Source organism: Gadus chalcogrammus, chromosome 4 (genome assembly GCF_026213295.1).
Source record: "Gadus chalcogrammus isolate NIFS_2021 chromosome 4, NIFS_Gcha_1.0, whole genome shotgun sequence".
NCBI classification, from domain to species: domain Eukaryota; kingdom Metazoa; phylum Chordata; class Actinopteri; order Gadiformes; family Gadidae; genus Gadus; species Gadus chalcogrammus.
This window is the reverse complement of record NC_079415.1, coordinates 21,409,969-21,436,631: the sequence shown is the minus strand read 5'-3', so window position 1 is coordinate 21,436,631 and position 26,663 is coordinate 21,409,969. Positions and strand designations below refer to the sequence as shown.

The window sequence follows — 26,663 nt, the reverse complement described above, 5'->3', positions numbered from 1 at the left end:
CACCTGAAGCTACAGTAACTGGGAGAGTAAGAAGGAGCCTGAGTGCAATACTTAAATTTGGATACAGGTCAACTATGTCCTCCTTATAGATGTGATTAAGCATCTCTGATGGTGTTGAGATGTCTGTGGGGAAGGACTGAACTGCCCCTTCTACCTCCAGCCTCAAGTCCTGAGCTTCAACATCTTCTGTGGCCTGCTCCAATTTGTGGCAGCAATCCCCTAGCCTTCCTGCCTCCTTGGTGATTGTCATCAGGTCCTTCGAGTACAGAAATCCATAAAGCTGGAAAAATTTTTCCATATGGGAAAACCTTTCTTTGACAGTGACCAGGGCTGTATCGACAAGAGGAAGAAAAACTTCTCGTTTAAAGATCTCTTCTGCTGTACCCTGTGTTTCCTCTCTTCCTTCGTATTCAAACTGTATTTTTGTTCTTCTCTTTCGAACCACTGGCCAGCTCATTTCTACCTCAATCTCCTCTGCAATTTCCCTGGCATCAGTTTTAACTGAGTTGAATCCTGCTTCTCTGAATTCCTGTAGGAAGCCTGTAACTGCTGTGATTTCTCTTCTGAGTGTAGCAACTGACACTGTGGGGCTCTGCAGAAGCTTGCTTGCTTTGTTGATCTGGTACAAAACATTATACCATACAATGGTGCTTACCAGAAAAGGCCATGTCTGCATCTCCTTGTAGATCCCTCTAGCTGACGAGACAACTTCTGCATCCCTCTTTTCCTTGGCATGGTCCTCTAGCACAGTCAACGCCTTTAGGATGTCAGGCAACTGATAGCGAACAGCTTTGACAGCTTCAATTCGACATTCCCATCTCGTTGTAGACAGTGCCTTTATGGTGAAGGTCTTCACATGGTCCTTGAGGATGGTCCAGCGGTGTACTGAGGAGCTGAAGAGAGTGTAGAGACGCTGCAACAGACCAAAGAAACTGACTGATGCCACAGATGACTTGGCTGCGTCACCAACAACAAGGTTCAGTGTGTGACTTCCACAGGGAACACATAAGGCCTTGCTATTGAGATCGAGCACTCTCTTCTGGACCCCCTGGTTCTTGCCCTGCATATTGCTGCCATTGTCGTATGACTGGCCACGACAGTTAGCAAGGTCCAAACCTAGTTTTTCTAGGTGCCCTAAAAATAACTCAAACAGGCCTTTGCCTGTTGTATCATGGGCCACCAGAAATCCAACAAAATGTTCGTGAACTGCTATGCCTTTTTTTAAATCACAATTGACTATGCGAAGCACAACCGAGAGCTGCTCGTTGTGACTCAAATCAGGTGTGCAGTCCATTATTACCGAGTAATATTTGGCTTTTTTTATTCGGTCAACAATGGCATCTGTTGTGCACGTGGCCACAAGTGAGATGATTTCATTTTGGATCCGACTACTCAGGTAAGTGTCGGAGGCTTCCTTAGCTTGGATTCGTCTGAGATGCTCACGCATCACAGGGTCAAACTAAGCCATTAACTGAACCTGACCCAAAAAATTACCATTGCCTGGTTCATACAGTTTGTCAGAGCGGCCACGGAGAGGAAGGTTTCTCTCTGACAGGAAGTTGATGATTTCCAGTAACCTGGATAAAATCTCATTCCAGCGTTTTGCTTCTACTTCAATTATGTCCTGATTATGTTGATCTATTGCTGTTTTGGTCTCAAGCCGATGTGAGTGCTGCTTCCATCTATCAGTGTTTTTCCTGTGCTCTTCAGACCTTTCATGGTTCATCAGATGCATTCCAAGGTTCTTCCAGTCATTGAATCCTTCCTGACTCAGTTGTTGTTTTTGTTTCCCATAAAGAAAACAACAAAAGCAAAAAACACGGTCTGCACTTACACTGTACACTAACCAAGACCTGTTAACCCTCTCACCATTTTTCATTTCAATGCAATAATATGCCTTTGTGAATCTGCGGCCCTTTTCATTTTTTGGAAAATCTTTATCTTTGACCTGGACTGGCCCCAATTGGACTAACGAGCAGCGCTCTCTATCAGTGAGCAGCTTGGGCCAGAGTGCTGGGTCGTCCACAAGAATATGGGTCTCGCAGTCAATGTTGTCGTTATTTTCATCCTCTTGAATAACCGAAGTGGAAATATTCACCAGTTGTGCTTGTGCATGATCTCCGTCTGTTTGTTGACACAGGTCATCATTCGCATTGCTGCTGGCTGAGCCAGAGCCACTTGGAATTGAAGGAGCGGTAACGTTACCAGTGACAGCAAACGACGTTGAGGGCTGCTCTTCATCCGCCGACGGTCCCGCTGCCACTGCGGTGGCTGTAAAAAAGCTCGATAGCTTTGGCAGCTTTGATATAAAGTCCTGCCTTTGGTCTTTCTTTTTCTTCTTTTGTGACCCGCTCTCGTAAGATCGCTTCATGATGTCTCTCTCTTACTCTTAGCGCTTACTGTTTTGAATTTGACGTCATTTCCGCATACGTATGATGAGCGTTATGCGCGTAACATGGAATAGTCCATGTAGTGCAGACTGAAGGGGGGTGCACACGGAAAGATCGTGAAAACATGAGCAATTAGACATCCCGATGCTACTATTGTGAAGGGATTTTTATAAAAATAATAAATATGGGGACAAAATATATGCATTGGGGAATTTTGGGGGCCCCAAAAACCTTCGATGGGGCCCGGGGCTCCAGGCAAATGCCTGGTTTGCCTAATAGTACGGCCCGCCCCTGGGGATTGGACCTGAGTGCGGGCAGGTGTTGGCACTCAGGCCAATCAGGGAGTGTTTGTACTTATGTGCCTGCTTTTGTCTTGTAGGGAGGTGGGGAATCCAGGAAGGATTGGGAGGAGAAAGGAGCCGATCGCCAACAGAGATCGCGTAAAGCAGAATATGATTTACGTTCTGTCCAATTATCTTTGATTTACACGTGTGTGGAAGACAATAAAAGAACTTCCTTGTGGAAAAAGCAAAACCTGTGTCCAGCGCTCAATTGAACCCGTTACAAAGGTCAAATAAAACAAAAAAACACCTGCACTGGCACAGGTATTGCATTTGATCGCCTAGTTTCTCGCCTTAACTGTGGCTCCAAAGCATTGCATAGCTCCATCAGGAGATGCCTTGGGAGACGAAAACGACTCAAGAGCCATTCATCGTTCTCCATAAAAAAATCGGCGCGGCCTCGAAAAACTCTCTCTCGTCTTAGACGTGCGTTGAGGACCTCTAACAGAGCCAGATCTGCCATCGCTGAGACTCTACCACCTATTTGGCAAAGCTCCTGTTTATATAGACAGCTGAATAAACATTTCACCTGTCACATTCTAATTATTTTCATAACAATACTGTTTTTAATTAGGCCTGACTTGATTGTAATTGTTTGAACGGCTGGGCTAATTCCAATTTATTTAGTAATTAATACAGATGTGCAACATGGGCTACTTGTGCTGCACTATTCATCAGTGAAATACCCGTATGTTGCGCCAAAAAAACTTGCGTACGAGCTCAGACCTGACGTGAGATTTCATCGCAGCCTGCCCTCACGTTCAAATTGATAAATGCCAAGCTCAATGTTGAAATGAGCGTACGTCCATTTTACGCACGTTTTCTGTCGTACGCTCGTTTGATAAATGAGGGCCAATGTATGAATAGAATAACCTACACAAGAAGGATCATATTTAAACTAATATCCAGATCTCAGCTGCCATATCATGCCCACAGGCCTCCAGATAATAAGATTATGTTTGTTATTTTTATTATTAAATAATATTGAGATTATTGTAATTATTATTATTATAACTAGAGTTTCCGCACACACATTGCGCACTGTGGCATCCCCTTTCGTCGGCGGGCGGGGATTCGGGAATTAATGAATGAAGCAGGGTTGCGGTGCAACGGGTTTTATTTTAAGTCCAAGCACAAACAGGGAAATCATACACAAACTAAGGTTCTTCCGTAATCGGGGATAAGGGTGCGGGACCTCCTGGTCCAGCCCTTCCTCGGGGTCGGCGGGGAAACAGCACCCGACGCCTCCGGCTCACTCCTGGGGGGGGGGGGGGGGGGGAAACGTTCTGTTTAGTAACGTCGGGTCAACAACAGGTCTCTTCCCGGTCAGCCCTCTCTCCCGTCTGCCCCGTCCCCAGCCCTTAAAGCTCCTCTCTCGTCCCCGTGCCCCCGATGTTCTTGATTGCCTGGGCCCGCTTGATGCTCCCTCTAGTGCAGCTGGGTGGAGGGGGATGTATCTTCCTTCCACCACCCGTCCACGGGGATGGTGCTGAAGCGGCTGGCCCCTGGCCAATGGCGTGGGGTTGCCACACACCCCCATCCTCAGCAGCAAGCCGGGGGTTCCACCTGTTAGCCCTAGGCAGGCGTCCCTTCGGGACAGTGCGTCTGCGTTGCCGTGAGCCCGACCGGGTCAATGGACCACCTGGAAGCGGTAGTTTTGCAGGGCCAGGAACCAGCGCGTCACCCTGGCGTTGGTGTCCTTGGCCGTCGCCATCCACTTTAGGGGGGCGTGGTCGATGACCAGGCTAAAGTTCAGACCGAGGAGGTAGTAACAGAGCTTTTCTAGGGTCCACTTGATTGCCAGCGCCTCCTTTTCCACCGTTGAGTATGCCCTTTCGCTGGCCAGGAGCTTCCGGCTGATGAAGGTCACCGGATGCTCCTCTCCTGACTGGACCTGAGACAGAACGGCTCCCAGCCCCACCTCAGACGCGTCCGTGTGTACCAAGAAGGGGAGGCTGAAGTCCGGGGTGATGAGCACGGGCTCGGTGCAGAGAGCCTGGCGTAGGTGGGAGAAGGCTTCCTCAACCTCCTCCGTCCACTTCACTTGGTCAGGTAGAGTCCTCCGGGTTAGCTCGTGGAGGGGGCTGGCCAGTGTTGCGAACGCGGGGATGAACCTCTGATAGTACCCGACTAGTCCCAGGAAGGACTTCACCTGTTTCTTGGTGGTTGGCCGGGGCCAGGTACGGATGGCTTGCACTTTTTCGTCCTGGGGTCTCACACAACCCCTCCCGACTTGATAGCCCAGATAGGAGGCCTCCTCCAGGCCCAGGCGACACTTATTGGGGTTGGCCGTGAGGCCGGCGGTTCGAAGCGCCCCCAGGACGGCTCGGAGGTGGTGGAGATGGATGGTCCAGGTGCTGCTGTGTATTACAATGTCATCTATATACGCAACGGTGTGTTCTCTGTGGGCCCGTAGGATCCGGTCTATCATCCTTTGAAAGGTTGCGGGTGCCCCATGCACCTCGAACGGGAGGACGGTGTATTGGTATAGCCCGTCTGGTGTGGCCAACGTTGTCTTCTCCCAGGACCGCTTGGTGAGGGGGACCTGCCAGTATCCCTTCGTGAGGTCTAGGGTGGATATGATCCGGGCCGGGCCCAGTCGCTCTATCAACTCGTCTACCCGTGGCATAGGGTAGGCGTCGAAGGCAGACACTTCGTTCAATTTGCGAAAGTCATTGCAGAACCGGTAGGTCCTGTCTGGTTTGGGTACCAGAACCACCGGGCTGTACCAGGCGCTATGGGACTCCTCTATGACCCCCATCTGCAGCATGCGGGGGCGATCTCTGTCCTGATGACGGCGCGCCGTGCTTCCGGGATGCGGTAGGGTCGGAGGCGGACTCTGACTCCCGGTTCTGTCCGGATGTCGTGGCTGACGGTTGTGGTCCTGCCGGGTCGCTCTGAGAAGACATCCAGATGTTGGAGCACCATGTCTCGCATGTCCTGTGTCTGGCTCGGGCTCAGCAGCTCCCCCACTGGGACCTCTGGAGGGGGTAGTCGAGCAGCCAGCGTCAGGAGAGTTGGATCCCGCGGAGTGGTCAGTGGTTGCCACCGCTTCAGCAGGTTGATGTGGTATAGCTGGGTGGTCTTGCGTCTCCCCGGTTGCCGTACCTGGTAATTGACCTCGCCCACCCGGTCAATGATTTCATAGGGTCCCTGCCATTTGGCCAGGAACTTGCACTCGGAGGTCGGGATGAGGACGAGGACCTGGTCGCCCGGGTCGAAGGTGCGCAGCTGGGCCCCCCGGTTGTACACCCGAGCTTGGGCTTGCTGGGCTCGTCCGAAGTGCTCCCGGACCACGGGCCACACCTGCGCCATCCGGCCCCGCACCTGCTCCATGTGCTCGATGATGGTGCGGTGGGGGGAGGGTTGGCTCTCCCAGGCGTCCCGGGCGATGTCGAGGAGCCCTCTCGGTCGTCTCCCGTAGAGTAGCTCGAACGGGGAGAAGCCGGTGGAGGCCTGGGGTACCTCCCTGATGGCGAACAGGACGTGAGGGAGTAGCTGGTCCCAGTTCTTTCCATCAACCTCCATTACCTTTTTCAGCATGCGTTTTAAGGTCTGATTAAAACTCTCTACCAGTCCGTCGGTCTGGGGGTGGTAGACGGAGGTCCGGAGGTGGCGGATCTGTAACAGTCTGACTAGGTCTTTTAACACCCGGGACATAAAGCAGGAGCCTTGATCTGTCAGGATCTCCCTAACTATTCCCACCCTGCTAAATAACGTCATTAACTCTCTTGCCACTGCCTTGGCTGTGGCGGCGCGGAGAGGTACGGCCTCTGGGTAGCGGGTCGCGTAGTCTACCATGACCAGTATGTAGCGGTGACCTCGGCTAGTTCTGGGGAGGGGGCCTACGATGTCTAATGCTAGTCTGTCTATCGTGCCCGGTGTCCCCGGGGGAAGGGATTCCGTGGACGAGGCGTGCGGCCGGCGTCCTACCTCTCTCGCGGGTTTCTGCGGAGAGAGGGGATGGAGTCGGTCGGGGATGGCGGGGGTTGGCCTGCCATATAGACGGGGCGGCTTCATAACTGGCACGGCCTCGTCCTTGGATGTCGGGGTCTTGGTGGGCAAAGCTCCGCCCCCAACAGTCGTCCAAAGATGGGACAGTCGCGTCCAATTAAAAGGGGCATGGGTAGGTTGGGCACTACCCCGGCCTGGACCGTGAAGGTCCCCTTCGGGGTTTGTACCGTGATGTGGTTGGTGGGGTATGTTTCCGTCTGTCCGTGGATGCAGCCCACCTCAATGTCATGCCCGGGCGTTCCGCAGGCTAAGTCGGGCCGGATCAAGGTGACCACGCTCCCTGAGTCGAGGAGGGCGTGGGTGTCGCGCCGCCCCACCCGTACCGGCAGGCTCGGCGAGACGGTCCTCTCGTGTGACCAGCAGGTGGTGCGGAGGCAGGCTCCTCCCCTCTGGTCGGACGGACTGGCCGTGGGCAGAGATACGTCCTCTGCGCCGGGACAGTGGCGTGCCAGGTGGCCCTTCTGGCCGCAGGTGTAGCACCTCCACTCCTCTCTCGGAGTCGGGGGGGCGGGGCCTCTGTGGGCCACGTTGTTTTGAGCCGGGTAGGCGGGGCCTCGGACGACCGGTGTCCGGGAGCGCGGGGTCTCCGTCATCCGTCCGCGTCGCTCGGCCCGCGGCTCCCCCCCTCCGGGTCAGCCCTCTCTCCCGTCTGCCCCGTCCCCAGCCCTTAAAGGTCCCATGACATGCTATTTTATGTATTCCTAAATATAGGTATTAGTGGGCAACTAACACAGTATTCAAAGACGTTCCCTAAATTCAGCCGTGGTGCAGTTACAGCCACTCCGAGCCAGTCGCACATTGAGCTTCCCCCAAATGCGCTGTTTCGGTGGGCGTGTCAAGGAGGAGGGTGGGGGTGTGGCCCTGAGCAGCTTGCAGCCACCATGCGCTCTGTTTACAGTGGATGTATCGCAATGGCGAGGTGCACACAGCCTTTAGCAGTGTTCTGTAAATATTCTAGAACACACGGGAGTCCTGGAGCTCTATATCTAAATATTATCATATAGCCTACACAGATATCTATATCATATAATATATATTATCACGGCCAAAAGCTGTGTGAGCCAATATTATGAAACTCAAACGACCGCGTTGGGTTCTCCGACGTTCCTGGTTCTTCAAGGTCCACATCAATGTGAATACACACACTGTAACGCAAGTGTTTCTTGTCGGTTCTTTGACGTGTCTTGTATTTCCACAACGAGACTGTCGTGGGGGTTATCTGAGCCATGGTTGAGAAGGAATTGGGGGAAAGGAACTTTGGTTTGACTCGCTGAAGTACATGAACTGCGACATGCCGCCGGTTGCCGCGAGGTACCATCGCCCGGCAGCGGGCAGCCGGCAGCAGGCAGCGCGCGGTTCAGTCGACTTCAGGTTGATGTGAAAGTGGAAGAACCAGAGACGTCGCAGAACCCGACAAAGTCGTTTGTGATTCATAATATCGTCTGGAGGCGCACACAATATGTTATATGATATAGATATCTATGTATTATATGATATTATTTAGATATAGAGCTCCAGGACTGTAACGCAAGTGTTGTACACTTCCTTGTTATTTGGATAACCGTTCTGCTGTTGGTGTGATGGCGCATAACACGAATTAATGAATTGGGGGGAAGGAACTTTGGCTTTGACTCCCTCAAGAACATGAACCACGATATGGAGGAGAAAGGGATTGTTGGCGGCGAATGTCTCCCGCTTGAGCCCCGCTGAGGGACCACCGCCGGAGGCGGAGGTGCATAAGCGCTGCCCGGCAAAGATCCCTTTCTCCTCCTTGTCGTGGTTCATGTTCTTGAGGGAGTCAAAGCCAAAGTTCCTTCCCCCCTCATTCTCAACCTTGGCTGAGATAACCCCCAATACGAGTCTCGTTGTAGAAATACCAGAGACGAGAGTCCGACGTGTTATGCGCCATCACACCAACAGCAGAACGGTTATCCAAATAACTGCTTGTTGGCCGTTTCCGGCCAACAAGCAATGATTCTATGAGGTATTCTAGTCCGCTGAGCTATGAGCCAGAGAGCTAACGTTATGGATTGTACATATTTATGATTCGAAATTCGTCTCCGCCTTTATACTACAGATACCCTAGGGTCTATAGCATATAACCGCGTTGTCTGATTATAGTTTAATTAAATTTGCACAATTTAACAGCTCTCGTTTTGAAGAATAATCACTGCACCATTCGTTTCAATAGGAATCGCGATGGTCTATACTTTCAACATAAAGTGTACATATTTATAATTTGAAATTCGTCCCAGCCTTTATATGACAGATACTATAGGGTCTATAGCATATAAACATGTTTTCTGATTACAGTTTAATGTAACAGTAAGCTGACAACACCGCAACTGCAAATTAACCACACAGAGATTACCATGGCAACCGGTCAAACAACACGGCGTTCTGCGTGCGCATCCGCTGTGTCGATAAACAAATAACCCCCATATTGAACAAAGTTAAACCAAGTGAGCGTGCCGTTCACAGACACAGTTCATGTTGGCCCAAAATATGAAACCGTAACCCGAGGCGCCACCTCCCAGATAATAGGGAGCAAGCAGCAAAATGTTTGTCATCTCTGAGTCGCACTCTAGAAAGAAAGCCAGACATGAAAAAACAATACATCGAGTTCATGCAGAAGACGTTTGAGTCAGGCCAGGAAGAAAGATTAAGAGTGTTGGTACCTACCAACATTTGGCGTCTACCATCCCCAGAAGCCAGACCAATTACGGATGGTTTTCGACTCTAGCGGCAATCGTTTAAGGTGTCTCCTTAAACGATGTCCTCTTAAAGGGACCAGACCTAAATAACACTCTTCTCTGTATCCCCGCTTTCGCAGAGAGCAGGTTGCAGTCTCGGCAGACATCCAACAGATGTTTTACTGTTTCACTGTCTGTAAGGATCACCGTGACTTTCTTAGATTCCTGTGGTTCGAAGATAACGACCTCACAAAACCAGTGACTGAGTGCCGAATGACAGTACATGTTATCGGTAACAGCCCTTCACCAGCTGTTGCCATCTACAGCTTGAAGACAGCAGCACAAGAGGGACAGAAAAAGCATGGGACGGATGCTGAGCAATTCGTCATGAGGAACTTCTACGTGGATGATGAACTTACCTCTTTCCCCACTGCAGGAAAAGCCATAGATGTTCTGAAAAGAACAAGGGAGATGTTAGCCGAGTCAAGCATCATGCTACATAAGATTGCATCTAACAGCAGCACCGTTATGGACGCATTCCCAACAGAAGACCATGCGAAAGGTTTGAAAGATCTTGACCTTAAAGCTGATCCGCTGCCTCCCCAACGCAGTCTCGGCCTCAGATGTTACCTACAAACCGACAGCTTCTTCTTCTCTGTGTCCAACAAGGAAAACCCTTTCACTAGAAGGGGCATACTCTCAACTGTAAACAGTCTCTTTGATCCCTTGGGTTTTGTATCACCAATCACGATACAAGGCAAGGCACTTATGAGAGAAATATCAACAGCAGAGCATGACTGGGACACTCCACTGCCAGAGAAGGAAATACAGTGGAATGCTTGGAGAGACTCCCTAACGGAGCTTTTACAGCTTCAGATCCAAAGGACATACGTGCCTGTTTCTCTGTTCACCACTGTTCACCACAACTGGTAGTTGTTAAAACGCCCCTGTACTTCTCCACGAACGGGCTCCTTGTACGGGGTTATTAGGCAGATGGGCGTATTTAAACAGGGATAACCACCATCACCCAGAAGAATGTAACCAGGGGGAGGGTACAGTTTTGCCGTGTAAAAACTGCTGTTTTTCATTATTCTTGTGTCATGAACTGACCCCGGGTAGCCAACAAATATATCAAGAAATTGACCATCAGAATTACAAATGGCCTGCATATTTAACGAAAAGAACCCTTTGTAATTCAAATAGTCGATTCTGTGCAGTAGAGGGGGTTTGATCCTGATGTGGCAGCCATCTATTGCGCCCACAACATTGCCGAAGGCAGGGCTCCCTGAAATCTGGGCAAATCCTTGCCCAATTGCCTGAAGCTCTCCTGCGTTAGGGAAACAGATGGCTCGCTTCAGGTTGACCCATATGCTGTGTGCCACTCTGTGGACGATCCGATGGACTGTGGATCTTGGCACATTGAACACACTGGATACAACCCGATACGAAAGTCCATGAGCCAGCCAGTACACATAGATGAGGACTTTGAGGTCCTGACCCCATCCATGGTCCAGGTCCCTCCGTAGAAGCCTCTGCAGACCATGCATGGCTCGTCTTCTGAGGCGGAAGTCCCGCTTCAGCTCAAGCTCGACGTTGAACCACAACAGTATGGGCACGTTCTGATTTAGCTTGCAGTACTGCGGACCCTCGGTCTGGAAAATGAAATAAGTTCACATCATTTACTCTGAAAATGACTGCGGGGAAAACAATTCCAGATATAGATGGCGTTTCCTTCCCCATCCCCAAACCATCCAAATAGTTTGGAGATCGTTTGGGGGGGGGGGGGGGGTGGTGAACCACAAACGCATTAGTAGTTACATACAATGCATGTGTCGCTATTCAGACAGTCTTTTTTCTTTTAAATTGCATGATGTATTACAATGGGGTTGAGCCAAGAAATGTACGTCAGTATTTAGCATGTTGTGGCTAGGATAACTACAACTAAACTTGTTGCACAGTCTGTTCTACCTACCTCAAACCGATCCACAAGCATTCCCATGCGTCAAAGACATCCTTGATAAACTCTTCTTCTTCTTCTTGGATTGCTCCGATTGGCGTTCAAACTCAGAAAGATGTTTAACACCCAAGCTAGAGAAAACACTGCAGCTGAAGAAGGCATTGTGAAATGAACCGGCGTCATTCTCGTCGCGTCTGTATATACACGCCGTTGACGACTAATGATGACGTCACAGGGTAGGGTTTGATGACATCACAGGGTACACAGCAAATACATGAGTGTTAAAATGTTAGGGACGGTGTTGAATATAGAGTGTTGGTGTTATTTTAACACCACGCAGTTATGAAATAGCACTGCTAGTGTTGCCTGTGACTTATTTGCGTTGTCAAATCTGAGTGTTAAGCTTTTTTGGTGTTAAGGCAGATCTAAGCCACGCCCTCACGTAACGGTTGTCCAGGACGTGATGAAGACGAAAAAACTTTCGCCTGCGCCATTTCTTTCTTTCACAAGACGGTAGAAGGTAAGTGCTTAATTTGACTGTCTGGGGGTATTCAAGACTTAGTCATGCACCTGTTATTTTATCATAATTCATATTTGCTTCATAACTTGTGCTTATTTAATTTGTAATTGTCTATTTTGTATTGTAACGTTAGGTAATAGCTAGGTTATAGCAAAGCTTTTAGCATGACTCTATACTCTCAGGTTAGACTATAACGTAAACGTTCTTGAAAAGTTTACTCCCTGATAATAAACCTACTGTGTAAGCGGGAATATATCGTTGGACTTGTTAAAAAGTTATTAGGCTGTACTAGTTGCTAGCAATGTGCAGTGTTCGGCGGGAGTAAGTTAGCACGTTACGTTATTGCTAGCAAGCTGGCTGACGTTAAGTGAACTTTAACGTAGCTCTAGCCACTGAGAGATGGTGAAAACATGTATGCTAGCCATCAGTGACAGGATTGGTCTGACTTATGACATGACCTTCTAACCATGTCCATAATTGTCTACAAAAATACATTGCAACATGGAAAAGCATTACTGGTAGAAAGACGTTGCGAACGCAACATTAAGAACTACAGTTCCTATCAACGTTAGCGGTTTCGCGCTATTTCAGAACCTTCAGAACGCGCTAACACCGAATTCATCAAGTTCAGCAAGTAATATACCAACAACGAAAGAAGATAAAGGAAGAATGTAATGGCATTCTGAGATTGTAGAGAGAGAAGGAATGGCAGTATGTATTTGAGTAGTATGTAGTGTAAATGTGGTCGATAGGGTTTACATGTTTAAATGTGGTCGATATTGTTTGAATATGGTCGATAGGGTTTACATGTGGTCGATAGGGTTTACATGTGGTCCATAGTGTTTAAATGTGGGCGATAGTGTTTAAATGTGGGCGATAGTGTTTAAATGTGGTCGATAGGGTTTACATGTGGTCCATAGTGTTTAAATGTGGGCGATAGTGTTTGGATGTGGGCGATGGTGTTTGCATGTGGTCGATAGGGTTTACATGTGGTCCATAGTGTTTAAATATGGTCGATAGTGTTTAAATGTGGTCGATAGTGTTTAAATGTGATCGATAGTGTTTAAATATGGTCGATAGTGTTTAAATGTTCTTTTCCCTCACTCTCCACCTCATCCCTCACTCTCCACCTCAAGCTGGTGTGTGGTGAGCGTTCTGGCGCCGATTGGCTGCCGTGCATCACCCAAGTGGGTGCTACACACTGGTGGTGGTTAGTGAGGTCCCCCCCTTCACTGTAGGCGTCTTTGAGTGTCTAGAAAAGCGCAAAATAAATTCAATGAATTATTAGTTGAGGGATTTGCTGAAATAGGCTATGCAAAATGTGCAGGGGAACAGGGGGGGGGGGGGGAAATGAACGTTAGCCTCCCGTTTTCTCCCATACAAAATGTTGCTACGGACAACTCGACTTACATGCATGCATGCTCATTTTCACGGAATACAATCTAAAGTACAAAACGAAAATTTGCCCACTGTCCATCAGTCAGATATTTAAAATAAATATAAATATATTTGATTAGGCGATGCTGGGTTTCGTGGAAGTGAAAATGGGCAGTTTTAATAATGGGCAGTATGGAGTCAGATAAGCTCAGGTCACCATGGACGTATTTGGATTTGCCAAATTTTGCAGGACACTTGATATACAGGCTAATTGCAAATATGACATGTCTGGAATGTTTAACTGTTGGCCTGAGATTTGTGTTGTATCATATTGTAGCAGTAGACACTCAATGAAGTGCGCATAGCAGCCGGTAGGGGGAACGCTACATAAAGGTGGCAGGTCTCCCCGGTGCTCTCTCTCTCTGCACCAGTTTCCCATGCAGTGTCTGCTTTATTTAGACCCTGGTCCTAGCTCGTGTTCCTTGCTTTTTTGTCCATCGTCGGGACGACGATGCAAGAAGCGGGGGTAGAATGTAGCACTAGACACTCAATGAAGTGCGCATAGCAGCCGGTAGGGGGAACACTACATAAAGGTGGCAAGTCTCCCCGGTGCTCGCTCTCTCTGCACTCAATTGCATGCATGACTTCCGGTCCGAAGTGTTGTCTCGCGGCAGGTAAGGTGGTACGCTGCTGCTTTGTTTCCGAGATCCTATTGAGGTTGTTGTTGATTCTTGGGTGCATTTGCTTTGCTGCAGAGCGCTTGAGCTGCCGTGACCCAGGGGATGACAACATGGCTACTAGGGGTGAAACGGATCAGTGTGTCCACGGTTCGGTTCAGATAACCGTTTTGGGCCTCGGTTTCGGATACGGTTCGGATTAGGATCATGTCCGTGGTAGTAAAAAGGCAGACTTTTTTGTGACGGAGGGTTTGGGGGAGAAACACAAAAATGAATGAGACCCACAGGCTATTTGCAATGTGTTAATTGACTGCAATCAGACAACTTGCAAGGCTTTTTTGTGCAATAAATGTTCCCCTAAATGCATTTGAAAACATGGTGCACTGAGTGTAACATGTAAGGGATAACGGCCGACGAGGCTTAGAACTCTGGCGACGAGCGCAGCATGAAGCCAGAGTTGCCTCTACCTGTCCATTATTTCCATCAAACCGGTCGACCTCGAAGGCCGTTATCCCGCTATCACCCGTTTGTATTTATCTCCCGTATATTTAGAATATAATTGTATCAATTACTTTCTTTAAATTTAGGAATCGTGCGCTTGAACTTCAGAAAACAACCTATTACAGCTACCTCATTGGCTCGGGCAGCACTGGAGAGAATGCATTCCGCTGGGTCCTAAACACCCTTTTGTATCGGACGTAGGCTACAGTAGGCAAAATACGCTACATAAGGCAATGCCTTCATGAAACCGAAATCCGCGGATCACCAGAATGCTCCGAACTGTGGTAAACGAACCGAACGGATTCGGATACAATTCGAATCCGCTGCAGGCCTAATGGCTACACAGGATGGCACCTCATTGACACCTGGAGGAAGGCTCACGACATTTACTGCATCGAGTGTGCCAACGACAGTGCGAGCATACAACACAACGTCGGTCGAGCCTACATTGATGACGGGTATGTATGCCGTTCCCCTGATCACTTGAACCAGGGCAGGGGAAGCAAGCAAACCAGCAGGCAACCCAGAGGACGGGGGCTCAAACAACACTGTGGAACCAAGATACTTCTCAGCACATGTGGCTGCCACGATCTTCATGACTCCACCAGGAATACGCCAAGCCCCCTTACCTCTGACCTTTGCCCTTCCTGAACTGTCCTTCCTGACCTTTGCCATGTTGACAGTTGCCCCTACTGTACAGCAGCAGGCAGAGGATGTAGGCCTGTCCTCGTTGTCTGCAGAGGAACAGCTCCAGGTGAGGTCTCTGCTGAGACAGTATGCCCCTGTTTTCTCAGCCCATGATGGAGATCTGGGCTGTACCAGGCTGATCTCCCAGGACATCCCGGTGGTTGATGATGCCCCTGTAAGGCAGCGCTACAGGCGTATACCACCATCGGAATACGAGGTCGTGAAAGAACACATCAATCAGCTGCTCTCATCCCAGGTAATCAGGGAAAGTAGTAGTCCCTATGCGTCCCCAATTGTGTTGGTGAGGAAAAAGGATGGCACTCTGCGTATGTGTGTTGACTACAGGCAACTCAATAGCAAGACTAGGAAGGATGCCTTCCCTCTGCCTCGCATTGAGGAGTCACTTGATGCGCTTTCAGGTGCCCGCTGGTTTACCACCCTAGACTTAACCAGTGGCTACAATCAAGTGCCAGTTACTGAGGCAGACAAGCCAAAAACTGCCTTTTGCACCCCGTTTGGTTTGTTTGAATGGAACCGCATGCCCTTTGGTCTTTGTAATGCTCCTGGCACATTTCAGAGGCTCATGCAGCGTATTTTTGGAGACAAACAATGCGAGTCATTACTGTTGTATCTTGATGACATCGTTGTGTTTTCATCGACTGTGGAACAACATCTGGAGCGGTTGCGGGTTGTGCTGGACCGACTCAAAAATGAGGGCCTAAAGGCAAAGCTCAGTAAATGCTCTTTCTTCCAGAAGGAGGTGCATTATTTGGGCCATGTAATATCTAGAGACGGTGTCTCCACGGAGCCCAGCAAGGTTGAGGCAGTCGCTAATTGGCCAATGCCTAAGACTGTCTCTGAGCTGCGGTCTTTTCTTGGCTTTGCCAGCTACTATCGGCGGTTTGTAGAGGGTTTTGCCAAGTTGGCAGCCCCTCTGCATAAGGCTGTGGCAGAGTTTGGGAGCACAAAGACGGGTAAGAAGTCCAAACATGGTGTCATCGAGCAGTGGACTGACGAGTGTGAACAAGGTTTTAAAGCGTTGAAGGCAAGGCTCACTACTGCACCAGTATTGGCCTATGCAGATTTTACCCTCCCTTTTATCCTGGAGGTGGATGCGAGCCATGGTGGCTTGGGGCAGTGCTCTCCCAGGAACAAGCAGGAAAGGTGCGGCCGATAGCTTATGCTAGCCGCGGCTTGAGACCAACAGAAAGGAACATGACCAATTATAGTTCCATGAAACTTGAGTTCCTGGCCCTTAAGTGGGCCATGACTGAAAAGTTTCGAGAGTACCTGTTGGGTCATAAGTGTATTGTCTATACAGACAATAACCCTTTGAGTCATTTAACTTCTGCTAAACTGGCTGCAGCTGAGCAGCGATGGGCAGCCCAGCTGGCGTCCTTCGACTTCGACATTAAATATCGGTCAGGGAGGAGTAACCAGAATGCCGACGCGCTGTCTCGCCAATGCCCACCTGGTCCTCAGGATATTGAGGCTATGCTCCCTGGTACTGCCATGCCCAAGCCTCTGCAACAAGCCCTGGCACTGAGAGAGGATGAGGTAATCCAAGCTACCATTGTAGCCCTGCCACAGCACACCACCCCTGAGATCTGTACTCTTCAGCAGGCTGACCCGGTGATTTTAGAGTTGATGCCGTTTTTTGAGAGAAAGCAGCGTCCTAGCCACGAGGAGCGGGCACAACTGTCACAGTCTGCACTGATTCTGCTCCGTCAGTGGGATCGCCTGGTCGAGAGGGACGGGGTCCTGTACCGCCAGGTGTTCCGCTCAGATGGTGCGGAGCCCACTTTTCAGTTGTTGTTGCCCGAGGCTCTCACCAGCGAGGTTTTAAACCAGGTCCATCAGGAGCATGGTCATCAGGGAGTGGAGCACACTTTGGCGCTGCTGCGGTCCCGGTGCTATTGGCCAGGCATGTCCTCTGATGTGGCTCAATGGTGTCAGGCATGTGAGAGGTGTCAAGTCGCCAAAGATGTCCACCCAACAGCTAACAGCTATATGGGCCATCTGTTGGCATCGCGTCCTAATGAAATCGTTGCCATCGACTACACTACCCTTGAGCCTGCACAGAATGGTGTCGAAAATGTCTTGGTAATGACAGATGTTTTTAGTAAATAAACCATAGCTGTTCCTACTCGGGATCAGCGTGCAACCACAGTGGCCAAGGTCCTTGGTTTTATAAATTTGGTGTCCCGTCTCGGTTACATTCCGACCAGGGCCGTAACTTTGAGAGCTCGCTCATACAGCAACTTTGCAGCTTGTATGGTATTGCGAAATCGCGCACCACACCCTACCATCCTGAGGGGAATGGTCAGTGTGAACGGTTCAACAGGACACTCCACAATCTGTTGCGTACACTGCCTGTCTCCCGAAAGAGGGACTGGACTTCATGTTTGCCTCAGGTCCTTTATATCTATAATACCACTCCCCATCAAGCTACCGGAGAGTGTCCGTTTTTCCTGATGTTTGGCCAGGAACCTCGACTGCCACTCGACTTTTTATTGGGTAGAGTTGAGAACCCAGTTAATGGTTCTGTCCATGAATGGGTCCAGGAACACCAGGCTCGACTACAGGTGGCATTCGAAGGTGCAAGGGAGCACTTGCAACACGCTGCAGGCCGCCGAAAGCGAGCCCATGACCAGCATGTCAAAGAGCTATTGCTCAGGGAAGGGCAGTTGGTATTTCTGCGTGATTTTAATGCACGAGGGCCTCACAAGATTCGGGATCGGTGGAGCTCCATGAAGTACAGAGTGTTGAGAGCACCTGCAGAAGGTGGCTCTGTATATACCATCGTGCCAGTGGACAACCCGACTAAGATCAGGCAAGTCCACCGCAAAATGCTGAAAGCTGCGGTTGGAGTGGACCCACCTGGATGTGCTCCCCCTCATGACCCACCACCTGTGGAGGAACCAGTTGCTGAGAATGATGACTCATTTGAGTACGATCTGCTGGTCCTCAGGCCACAGCCCCCAGTGGCCTCTGCAGTCAGGCATGACACCAGCTCAACTGCTGTGACCCAGGCCCGCCCCCAAAGGCCAGTTCTTCCATCTGACCCCGACCCCCAAGTCGGCGTCCCTTTGTCGGCACCACGTACTGGAGCACGGAACTTGGACGCTGCCCCTCCAGTCAGTTGACCCGGTCCTAGTGACCTCGCCCCACGCCGGACCATGCGCTCAACTGCTGGTCACCACTCCAATGTCCATCATGTTCCACGGCCAACTGGACAGGTAGAGGCTGCGGGTCCCCCTATACCAGTTTCCCATGCAGTGTCTGCTTTATTTAGACCCTGGTCCTAGCTCGTGTTCCTTGCTTTTTGTCCATCGTCGGGACGACGATGCAAGAAGCGGGGGTAGAATGTAGCAGTAGACACTCAATGAAGTGCGCATAGCAGCCGGTAGGGGGAACGCTACATAAAGGTGGCAGGTCTCCCCGGTGCTCTCTCTCTCTGCACCAGTTTCCCATGCAGTGTCTGCTTTATTTAGACCCTGGTCCTAGCTCGTGTTCCTTGCTTTTTTGTCCATCGTCGGGACGACGATGCAAGAAGCGTGGGTAGAATGTAGCAGTAGACACTCAATGAAGTGCGCATAGCAGCCGGTAGGGGGAACACTACATAAAGGTGGCAAGTCTCCCCGGTGCTCTCTCTCTCTGCACTCAATTGCATGCATGACTTCCGGTTCGAAGTGTTGTCTCGCGGCAGGTAAGGTGGTACTCTGCTGCTTTGTTTCCGAGATCCTATTGAGGTTGTTGTTGATTCTTGGGTGCATTTGCTTTGCTGCAGAGCGCTTGAGCTGCCGTAACCCGCTATTAGCGTGCGCTACTCCCGTTGGCCTGCGTTGGTAAGTGTCCTCTTGGTCTGCACAATCTGATTAAATATTAGCGCTAACAATGTTTCGGTTGTAGGTACCGCATGTAGCTGTAGGCTCCTCCCCCTGTTATCGTCAGTGTGCCGCTAATCGAGTCAATAGGTATAGTGTGTTTTAATTCAGCATTGGGCCCATACGGTCATTTCAATAATAAAGATTTTTACCAATTTTATACATTCTGTTTTTAGATGAGGGACGGCTACTGAGTAACCTGAACGGCTGAACCCTGCTGCTTTGTCTTATATTTAGTCTGCGGTTTCAATTACAGCGCCGTCCGCTGTTGTGTTTACAGCTTTGTTTGCTGTCCTTGTTTATAGCGCTGTTTGTTGCCTGTTGCCTACAGCGTTGCAACAGATTTGGCGTTGTGTTACCACGGCCGGAAACCGTTACAGCCATTTTCACTGCCGCCTTGGCCATTGGGTTTGTTTTGCTTTGGATATAGTTTGTTTATTTGCTTTCTTTTCTGTTTTTGGGCAAAGGATATTTTGTTTGGATTGATTGTTTGCCCCGTTTTGGTTTCGCATTAGTTTTGTTTCATTGTGTTTGATTGTTGTCTGTTTTACTTTGCAGAGGTCTGTGGTGGTGGCGGTGTCCCTTTTCTTCCTGTGTGCTGTGCTTCCCTGGGATTTGTGTTTGTGTGTGTGATTATCACTTACCCGGGTGATTTACATTATTTGGACCCTTCCCTTCGCTAGTCCCCCCATTCATATCAGCCTCCGCCTTAACAGTTTATTCCATTGGATTAATTAAATAAAATATATATTGTTAAAACTGTGAACCACGTCTCCTGCCATTAGAGTCAACTTACTTGCGTGTCTTAAATTAAATCTTTGGGTGAAAGTCCCAAGGTGGCGTTGTCTGCAACCTCCTGAACACGGGCTGTGCTTGGTGTGGTCCCTAACGTCACCTCGCCGCCGTGCTCCCCGCCCGCTTTTTCCCCTCGCCCTGCCACAATATTTTATTTTTTAAGAAAGAAATGCTGGTTCAAGTGGAGTGCAAGGGTGTCCTGAAATGGGTTCGAATACCAATGAAGGATGACCGCTATGATTACTTTCAGTTCATTCAAGAAGGTAAGTAAAAGGTTAACTCGACAATTTTTACATCACACCTAATATTGCATGTCATTATGAGTCAGTTATTGATTATTAACAGCAAAGTGTATAAACATCATGATTGTTTTACATATCTAAAACAGAACTGTACCGACAGTTTATCGGAAGTTATTTCATCATGTCATAGGTTAAAACTTAATGGCATGTGGTTGTGGTGCTGTTGCCAAACAGCTTTTAAGTGCATTATCGTCACCTTCACGCTGTAATGCATTGGTAATCCAATGGTAGTCCAATGAGATAAAAAGCCATTTCCGTGTATTGGCCGCACTGCACCCAAGTATTAGTTGCAGGGATGCAGGAATTTTACAAAATTACTATATCAACTGTGGTTAATAGTTGGGAAATAACAGTAAGTGTTTTGGATCTCAGTTTCAGCTAAATTCAACCTGCCAAATGAATCTGATGTGGACCTGAAGGACTCCTCAGGAGTTGATGTAGATGGTGACATTTTTGATGAGTTGGTGAGATCTGCTGCAGTATCTTTCAAGGTGTTCACTGAGGACTCTGGTAAGACACAGAAACGCCCCTCCCATTGCATTTACATTTAGGACATTTAGCAGATGCTTTTGTCTAGAGTGAATTAGTACATCTGTCAATAGGAACAGAAACAACAATATTGCTATTGTTACAACTGCAGATGTCAGAGAGCAAATATGCAAGATCAGGCCACTGTGGTGATGTTGCCTTATGCAAAATATATTTCCCAACTAATGTTAAATATTAACCCCCCCCCCCCATCCCTTTTCTTCCCTTAGCTGAGAAAGAGGTCTCTGAGGCCTCCTTCTGCTCAGAAGAGGGATCATTCTCACCCATTGAGTCTGTGAGGTCATTCTCATCAGTTGAGTCTGTGAGTTCAGGCTCCACTGTTATTACAGAATGCACCAAAGCACGGAGAAGGCAACTGGTAGAAGGACCACCTGACAGTAAGGCAGCAAAAGATGTAAGTTGTTCTTAGGTTGTTGGTAGGATGTCAAAAAATGTTCAAAATGCATAGCAAGTTTACATGCAACCTCTATATTACAGATGGTCTATGTAGCTCTACATCAAAAAACCGGGGGTGAAGACATATTCAAAGAGTACAACGCAACCAAAGGCCTTTCTGATCAAACAAGAAGGAAACTCGTCAACCTCCTGGTGGCAGATATGGTTGAGAGTCATGGGTAAGTGACCAATAAAATACAACCCCAATTCCAGAAGAATTAAGACACTGTGTACAATGTTAATGAAAACAGAATGCTATGTTAGTGAAAACTGACCCTATCTTGCTATGGTGTAGGAGGGTCCCACCAATCAATGTCCGCGTGACCTATGCCCTAGGAATAGTCACCCTTTTCCCCAATTTGAAGGATAAGGCTTCACCAACTGGTTATGTGAGTATTATGCAACAGGAACCTCTCATTTAGTCTTGGTCATGTATAGAGAAAAGCCTTATTTTGGGGTCCTGATACAGACATCAGCTTTGATGGATTTTAATATTGACAGTGTGTCTTGCCTGTGTTCTTGTCTGACAGGAACATTACTACGATCCTCACAGTGGCCAAGGTTACCTGGCCTACAGATTGAAAACGGTTCAGCGCAATACCACAAGTGACTTAATGAGGAGCCCCAAGTCTGCGGATCAACATGGCCCTAAGACCCTGCGTGAGACATCAACATCTGAGCAGCTGTCAGGTGATGAATGCAGAGAAGCGATGTCCGTGATGAAGCATTCAGCAGACCAACCAGTTGTTAAGGAGAAAATGAAGGCAACCTTCAAGCACCGTCAGAGTATGCTACACGATCCAGACCAGTCTTCAGTTATCCTAGATCACTTCCCCCGATTCTTGGATACACCAGGCTTGGTAAGAATTATAGAGACTTGCTTGATGTACCAGTTATTAAATGTGTTGTGTACCATGTTTTAATATGGTTTCTGTCTGTGTTAGATTAACCAAGACTTCACAATGCTATTTGGAGAAGATGTCTCGGGCAAGTTTATTGCAAAATGGCCAACGTTCTACAAACCTAGGATTATCGCTGTCTGCAAAGGCCTTCGCCCTGGTACTCATGTGGATGACCTTCTGTCCGCTCAAGAGGAATCGAATGATTATGGTAAGTGTCCACGGATTGTGTTTGCCAGTGTTCTTCATATGCGCTTATTAACTATGACTGTGTACTGATGGGGTGTGGGTGTTGCCATACTAATCCACTAGGATGGGACAGTGACTTGGCAGCTATCCTCCTGCTCGTTCATCTCTTGCCTCCAACCGCAAAAGGAAAAAGACATGGGAAAATCAGTGCCACTGAAGCTGCTGACCATGTGGTCAAGTTCATGAAGGTATGTTCAGGACATAGATAGTGACTGAATGTTGCTTCACCTCTTTTAACACTTAATTTACCTATGATTTGTCACTTTCTTGGTCAGCTGTTTGAATTTCCCTCTCGCAGCAGTTAAAGGGACACACCAACATTTAGGGAAATTATTAATTTTTTATCTTCTTGTCTCTGTGTGTGCAGTAACTCAATCTGACATACCCACTACTAGCCTAGTTTTGCATAGCTTATTGAGGTGGGCAGAAGCAACAAGCAGAGATAGAACATCAGACTGAGTTACTGCACACACAGTAACGAGAAGTGTATGTATCATCTTATCCAACTTTGGGGGATAATATTTAAAATATTGGCAAGTTCCTTTGAAAGACAAGATATTGTTTACATAAAATAATGCTCTTAAAATGATTTGGAGATATTTTATTCACTGCTGTGGTGGCACTGTAATCAAGGAGGCCAAGATGATGAGAGATAATTAATTATTATTTATGTACGTTGCCCTTTGTTGAATAGACATTCAGTAGATCCCAAAAAAGCTCTGCTTTTAACGTGCCATGTCATTTAGAGGTGTTTAGACGCCTATCCAGCTATAAGAAGAGGCTTATATAAGAAGCCTCTTTGGTGTGTAAACAAATTACTGTTCCTAATTTCCCCTCCAACACTCTTGGGGTGGGGACGAGCATGGTGACATTCCTGGACAGATGTGGATCAGCACAGCCCTTCCTCCTCTGTGTTGGAGAAAAGAAGAGTAGTATCCAAAAGTTTTACGTCATCCTCGATCAGAAGGCCATTCCCTGCGTGGCGCAGACAGCTGTGGCTGCCTTCGATGAAATGTTTAAGGCCCACTTCGTCTTTGCTGTATCCTACGATGAGGCCTTGTGCAACGTCTACACCTTCATCCGGGCAAAAGGGGATCATATTGAGGTTTGAAAATGTTCACCTGTTACATTTGCAAGGTACACCACAAAAGTTGCTCCGTTTTTTTCAACATTTGAAGTTTGGTCATGCGTTGTACCCAGGACGTTCATTGCGTTTGAAATGTGGAGAGAATGGGTGTTCTTCTGTTTTTTACACATATTGTGGATTCAAGAAACATTTATTGAGAGTACATGGAGATAGTGTAGCTTCAAATTCTATTGTTCCTTTGGACAATGTTCACAGTAATGTTTGTGTTCCTGATCCACTGCCAAGTGAAGTTTCTCTCGTAAGCTACTCAGCTCCTCTTGAAAAAAGACAGTTACTGGATATGTGTAGCTCTATTGTGGCTCAAGTACAAGCATCTGGAGTCGCTGAAAGTACTATGCAGTCTTTAGTTGGTTCAATGGAGGAATTTGTAAATGACGTCCATGTCCAAGCACAGGACACTGTTCTTAAATGTCTTTCATCTGAGGTAACTGAACAAACTCTAAATAAAGTTAAAGACTGTTTTGTGCTGCTTGAAAATCCATTTTCATCCCTCAATACTGAAACTAAGAGGCGAAGACATTTTGAGAAAAAATGGAAAATTGTGGAACCAGTAGAGCATGTTCTTGGTGTGCGTTATGATCTACGCAAGGATAGAACTACTGGTGTATACAGTCAAATTCCTGTTAATGACAAATTTGTTTATGTGCCTATTTTGGGAACTCTTGAGTCGATGTTTACTAATCGGGAACTCAGCAACTGTTTCCAGCAAGTGAAGCTTCATGAAGATGGCATTTTCAAAGACATTAATGATGGTTCATATTTCAGAAATCATCCATTATTTTCACAGCAAGAACATGCTCTTCAAATTCAGCTTTATTATGATGATTTTGAAACGGCCAATCCCATAGGCTCTAAAAAGGGAATTCACAAACTTGGCTGTGTTTACTTTATTTTAAGGAATTTGCCAATGAAGCTGAATTCAGTTTTGATGAACATTCATCTTGTGGCGCTTTTTCATTCAGAGGACTTAAAGAAATATGGTTTTGATCCAATCCTACAGCCTCTTGTTCATGACTTAAAAGTTTTGGAGACGCAGGGAATCCAGGTACCCTTTTCAGATACACCATTAAAGGGGTCTGTTATTCAGGTTACTGGGGATAATTTAGCTATACATGGACTTTTTGGTATGGTTGAATCGTTCAGTGCAACTTACTATTGTCGATTTTGTTTAACTGACAAGACACGTTTGCAGTCAGTCTTTAGTGAGGATGACCCAGACTTAATTCTTCGCACAAAAGAGCTCTTCTCAGAACACTGCAATGCCATGGCACAAAATCCCACTCTAGTTCACTCATTTGGTGTTAAGAGAACCTGTCCCCTAAATGCACTGCAATTTTTTCATTCCTCAGACAATTATGCAGTGGATATTATGCACGACCTACTAGAAGGTGTTGTACAGTACGAGTTAAAGCTTCTTTTTCAGTATTTGGTGAAGCACTACATTTCTTTAAATGCCCTCTCTCAAAGGATTCAGAGCTTTAACTATGGATACAGTGAGAGAAAGAACAGACCCAGTGGAGTCAAAGTTAATGATGATAGCAATGACCTCGGGCTCAATGCCATCCAGTCTTGGTGCCTCCTGCGAAATACTCCCTTGATTTTCGGAGACCTAGTTGACCAGAACAACAGTTATTGGAATTTGATTATGCTTTTGATTCAGATTGTCAACATTGTATTCTCACCAGTTATAACAGATGGTATGACTTATTATTTGAAGCACCTAATTTCTGACCATCACAAACTTTTCAAGTTAGTGTTTACAGATAAGAGGCTCATCCCAAAGCATCATCTGATGATACACTACCCCAGATGTATTAGGAAAATAGGTCCACTTATACACATGTGGTGCATGCGATTCGAAGGCAAGCACAACTTCTTCAAAAGGTCGGTGAAGAGTTTTAAAAACTTAACCAAAACATTAGTCAAGAAACATCAGCATCAGTTGGCTTTTCATTGGGAGAATTTTTATTTCAAAAGATTACAGTTTGGTCCTGTTAAACATGTCTCAACTAGCAATCTGGAGGGCAGTGTGGTCTTGAGGTCTTGTCAAACTTTGAATGTGTCTAGTGTCTCCACTACTACCTGGGTTAAAGTCCATGGAACAGAGTACCAGATTGGAATGTTTGTCTGTACAAGTGTTAAAAATGAAATGCCTACTTTTAATAAGATTATCAATATCATTATCAAAGATGATGAAGTGTTTCTTTTGGCAACTAAAGTTATTACCATGCATTTCGATGATCACCTGAATCCATTCATCATTGAGGAGGTGGCTGATGTGTTCAGTGTAATTTGTGTGGCTGATCTGATGTATTATAGACCTTATGACAGGCAGTTTTCACCTGAAAATGATGAAAGAATGTATATTGTGCGTAAATTGATTTAATACAAAGGTACTTTTTTCTACAATTTCTGCCATTTGTCTTTTATTTCAGGTAGTATAGTATATATGCTCTTTTGATCCCGTGAGGGAAATTTAGTCTCTGCATTTATCCCAATCCGTGAATTAGTGAAACACACTCGGCACACAGTGAACACACATTGAAGTGAAGCACACACTAATCCCGGCGCAGTGAGCTGCCTGTAACAACAGCAGCGCTCGGGGAGCAGTGAGGGGTTAGGTGCCTTGCTCAAGTCCACTTCAGCCGTGCCTACTGGTCGGGGTTCGAACACATTCTAAAATGTTAATTTAACACTAGAGAGAGTGGATGCATATAGACACTTTGCCGGTGTTAAAATTAACACTGTGGGTGTTAATTTGACACTGACAATTTTGCAGTGTAGTATAGTATAGTATATATGCTCTTTTGATCCCGTGAGGGAAATTTAGTCTCTGCATTTATCCCAATCCGTGAATTAGTGAAACACACTCAGCACACAGTGAAGTGAAGCACACACTAATCCCGGCGCACTGAGCTGCCTGCAACAATAGCAGCGCTCGGGGAGCAGTGAGGGGTTAGGTGCCTTGCTCAAGGGCACTTCAGCCGTGCCTACTGGTCGGGGTTCGAACCGGCAACCCTCCGGTTACAAGTCTGAAGTGCTAACCAGTAGGCCCCCTAGTGGGGCATTGGGAAATTTGACACCCGATAGTGTCATTGGTATTTACACCTAGTAGTGTTAACTATTAGTAATTTTTAACACTGAGTTTTGTTGTCTTCACACTACACTGGTGTTGGTGTTGAAGAAAGCAGTGTTCTTTTTTAACATTTTATTTTAACACCAACACCAGTGTAGTGTGAATAC

General features: G+C 47.5%; 1 protein-coding gene across 1 annotated transcript; it reads left to right on the top strand.

Moving 5' to 3' along the window:
• Positions 1-19,866: 19,866 nt before the first annotated feature.
• LOC130381215 (uncharacterized) lies at positions 19,867-25,629 on the top strand. The gene is made up of 8 exons (XM_056588692.1): positions 19,867-20,102; positions 20,514-20,651; positions 20,900-21,084; positions 21,168-21,304; positions 21,421-21,514; positions 21,656-21,985; positions 22,070-22,235; positions 22,337-25,629. Exons 1-8 carry the CDS (start codon positions 20,009-20,011, stop codon positions 22,480-22,482), a joined length of 1,290 nt encoding a protein of 429 aa, XP_056444667.1. The 5' UTR covers positions 19,867-20,008; the 3' UTR covers positions 22,483-25,629.
• The last annotated feature ends 1,034 nt before the right edge of the window (positions 25,630-26,663 follow it).

What these genes read in the sequence shown, in the direction of transcription:
- LOC130381215 (XM_056588692.1), top strand. Translation starts at nt 20,009, where the DNA reads ATGCTGGTTCAAGTGGAGTGCAAGGGTGTCCTGAAATGGGTTCGAATA. An exon ending in GATATGGTTGAGAGTCATGG is followed by an intron (nt 21,305 to 21,420) that starts GTAAGTGACCAA and finishes GCTATGGTGTAG; the next exon opens with GAGGGTCCCACCAATCAATG. An exon ending in TCTTGGATACACCAGGCTTG is followed by an intron (nt 21,986 to 22,069) that starts GTAAGAATTATA and finishes TGTCTGTGTTAG; the next exon opens with ATTAACCAAGACTTCACAAT.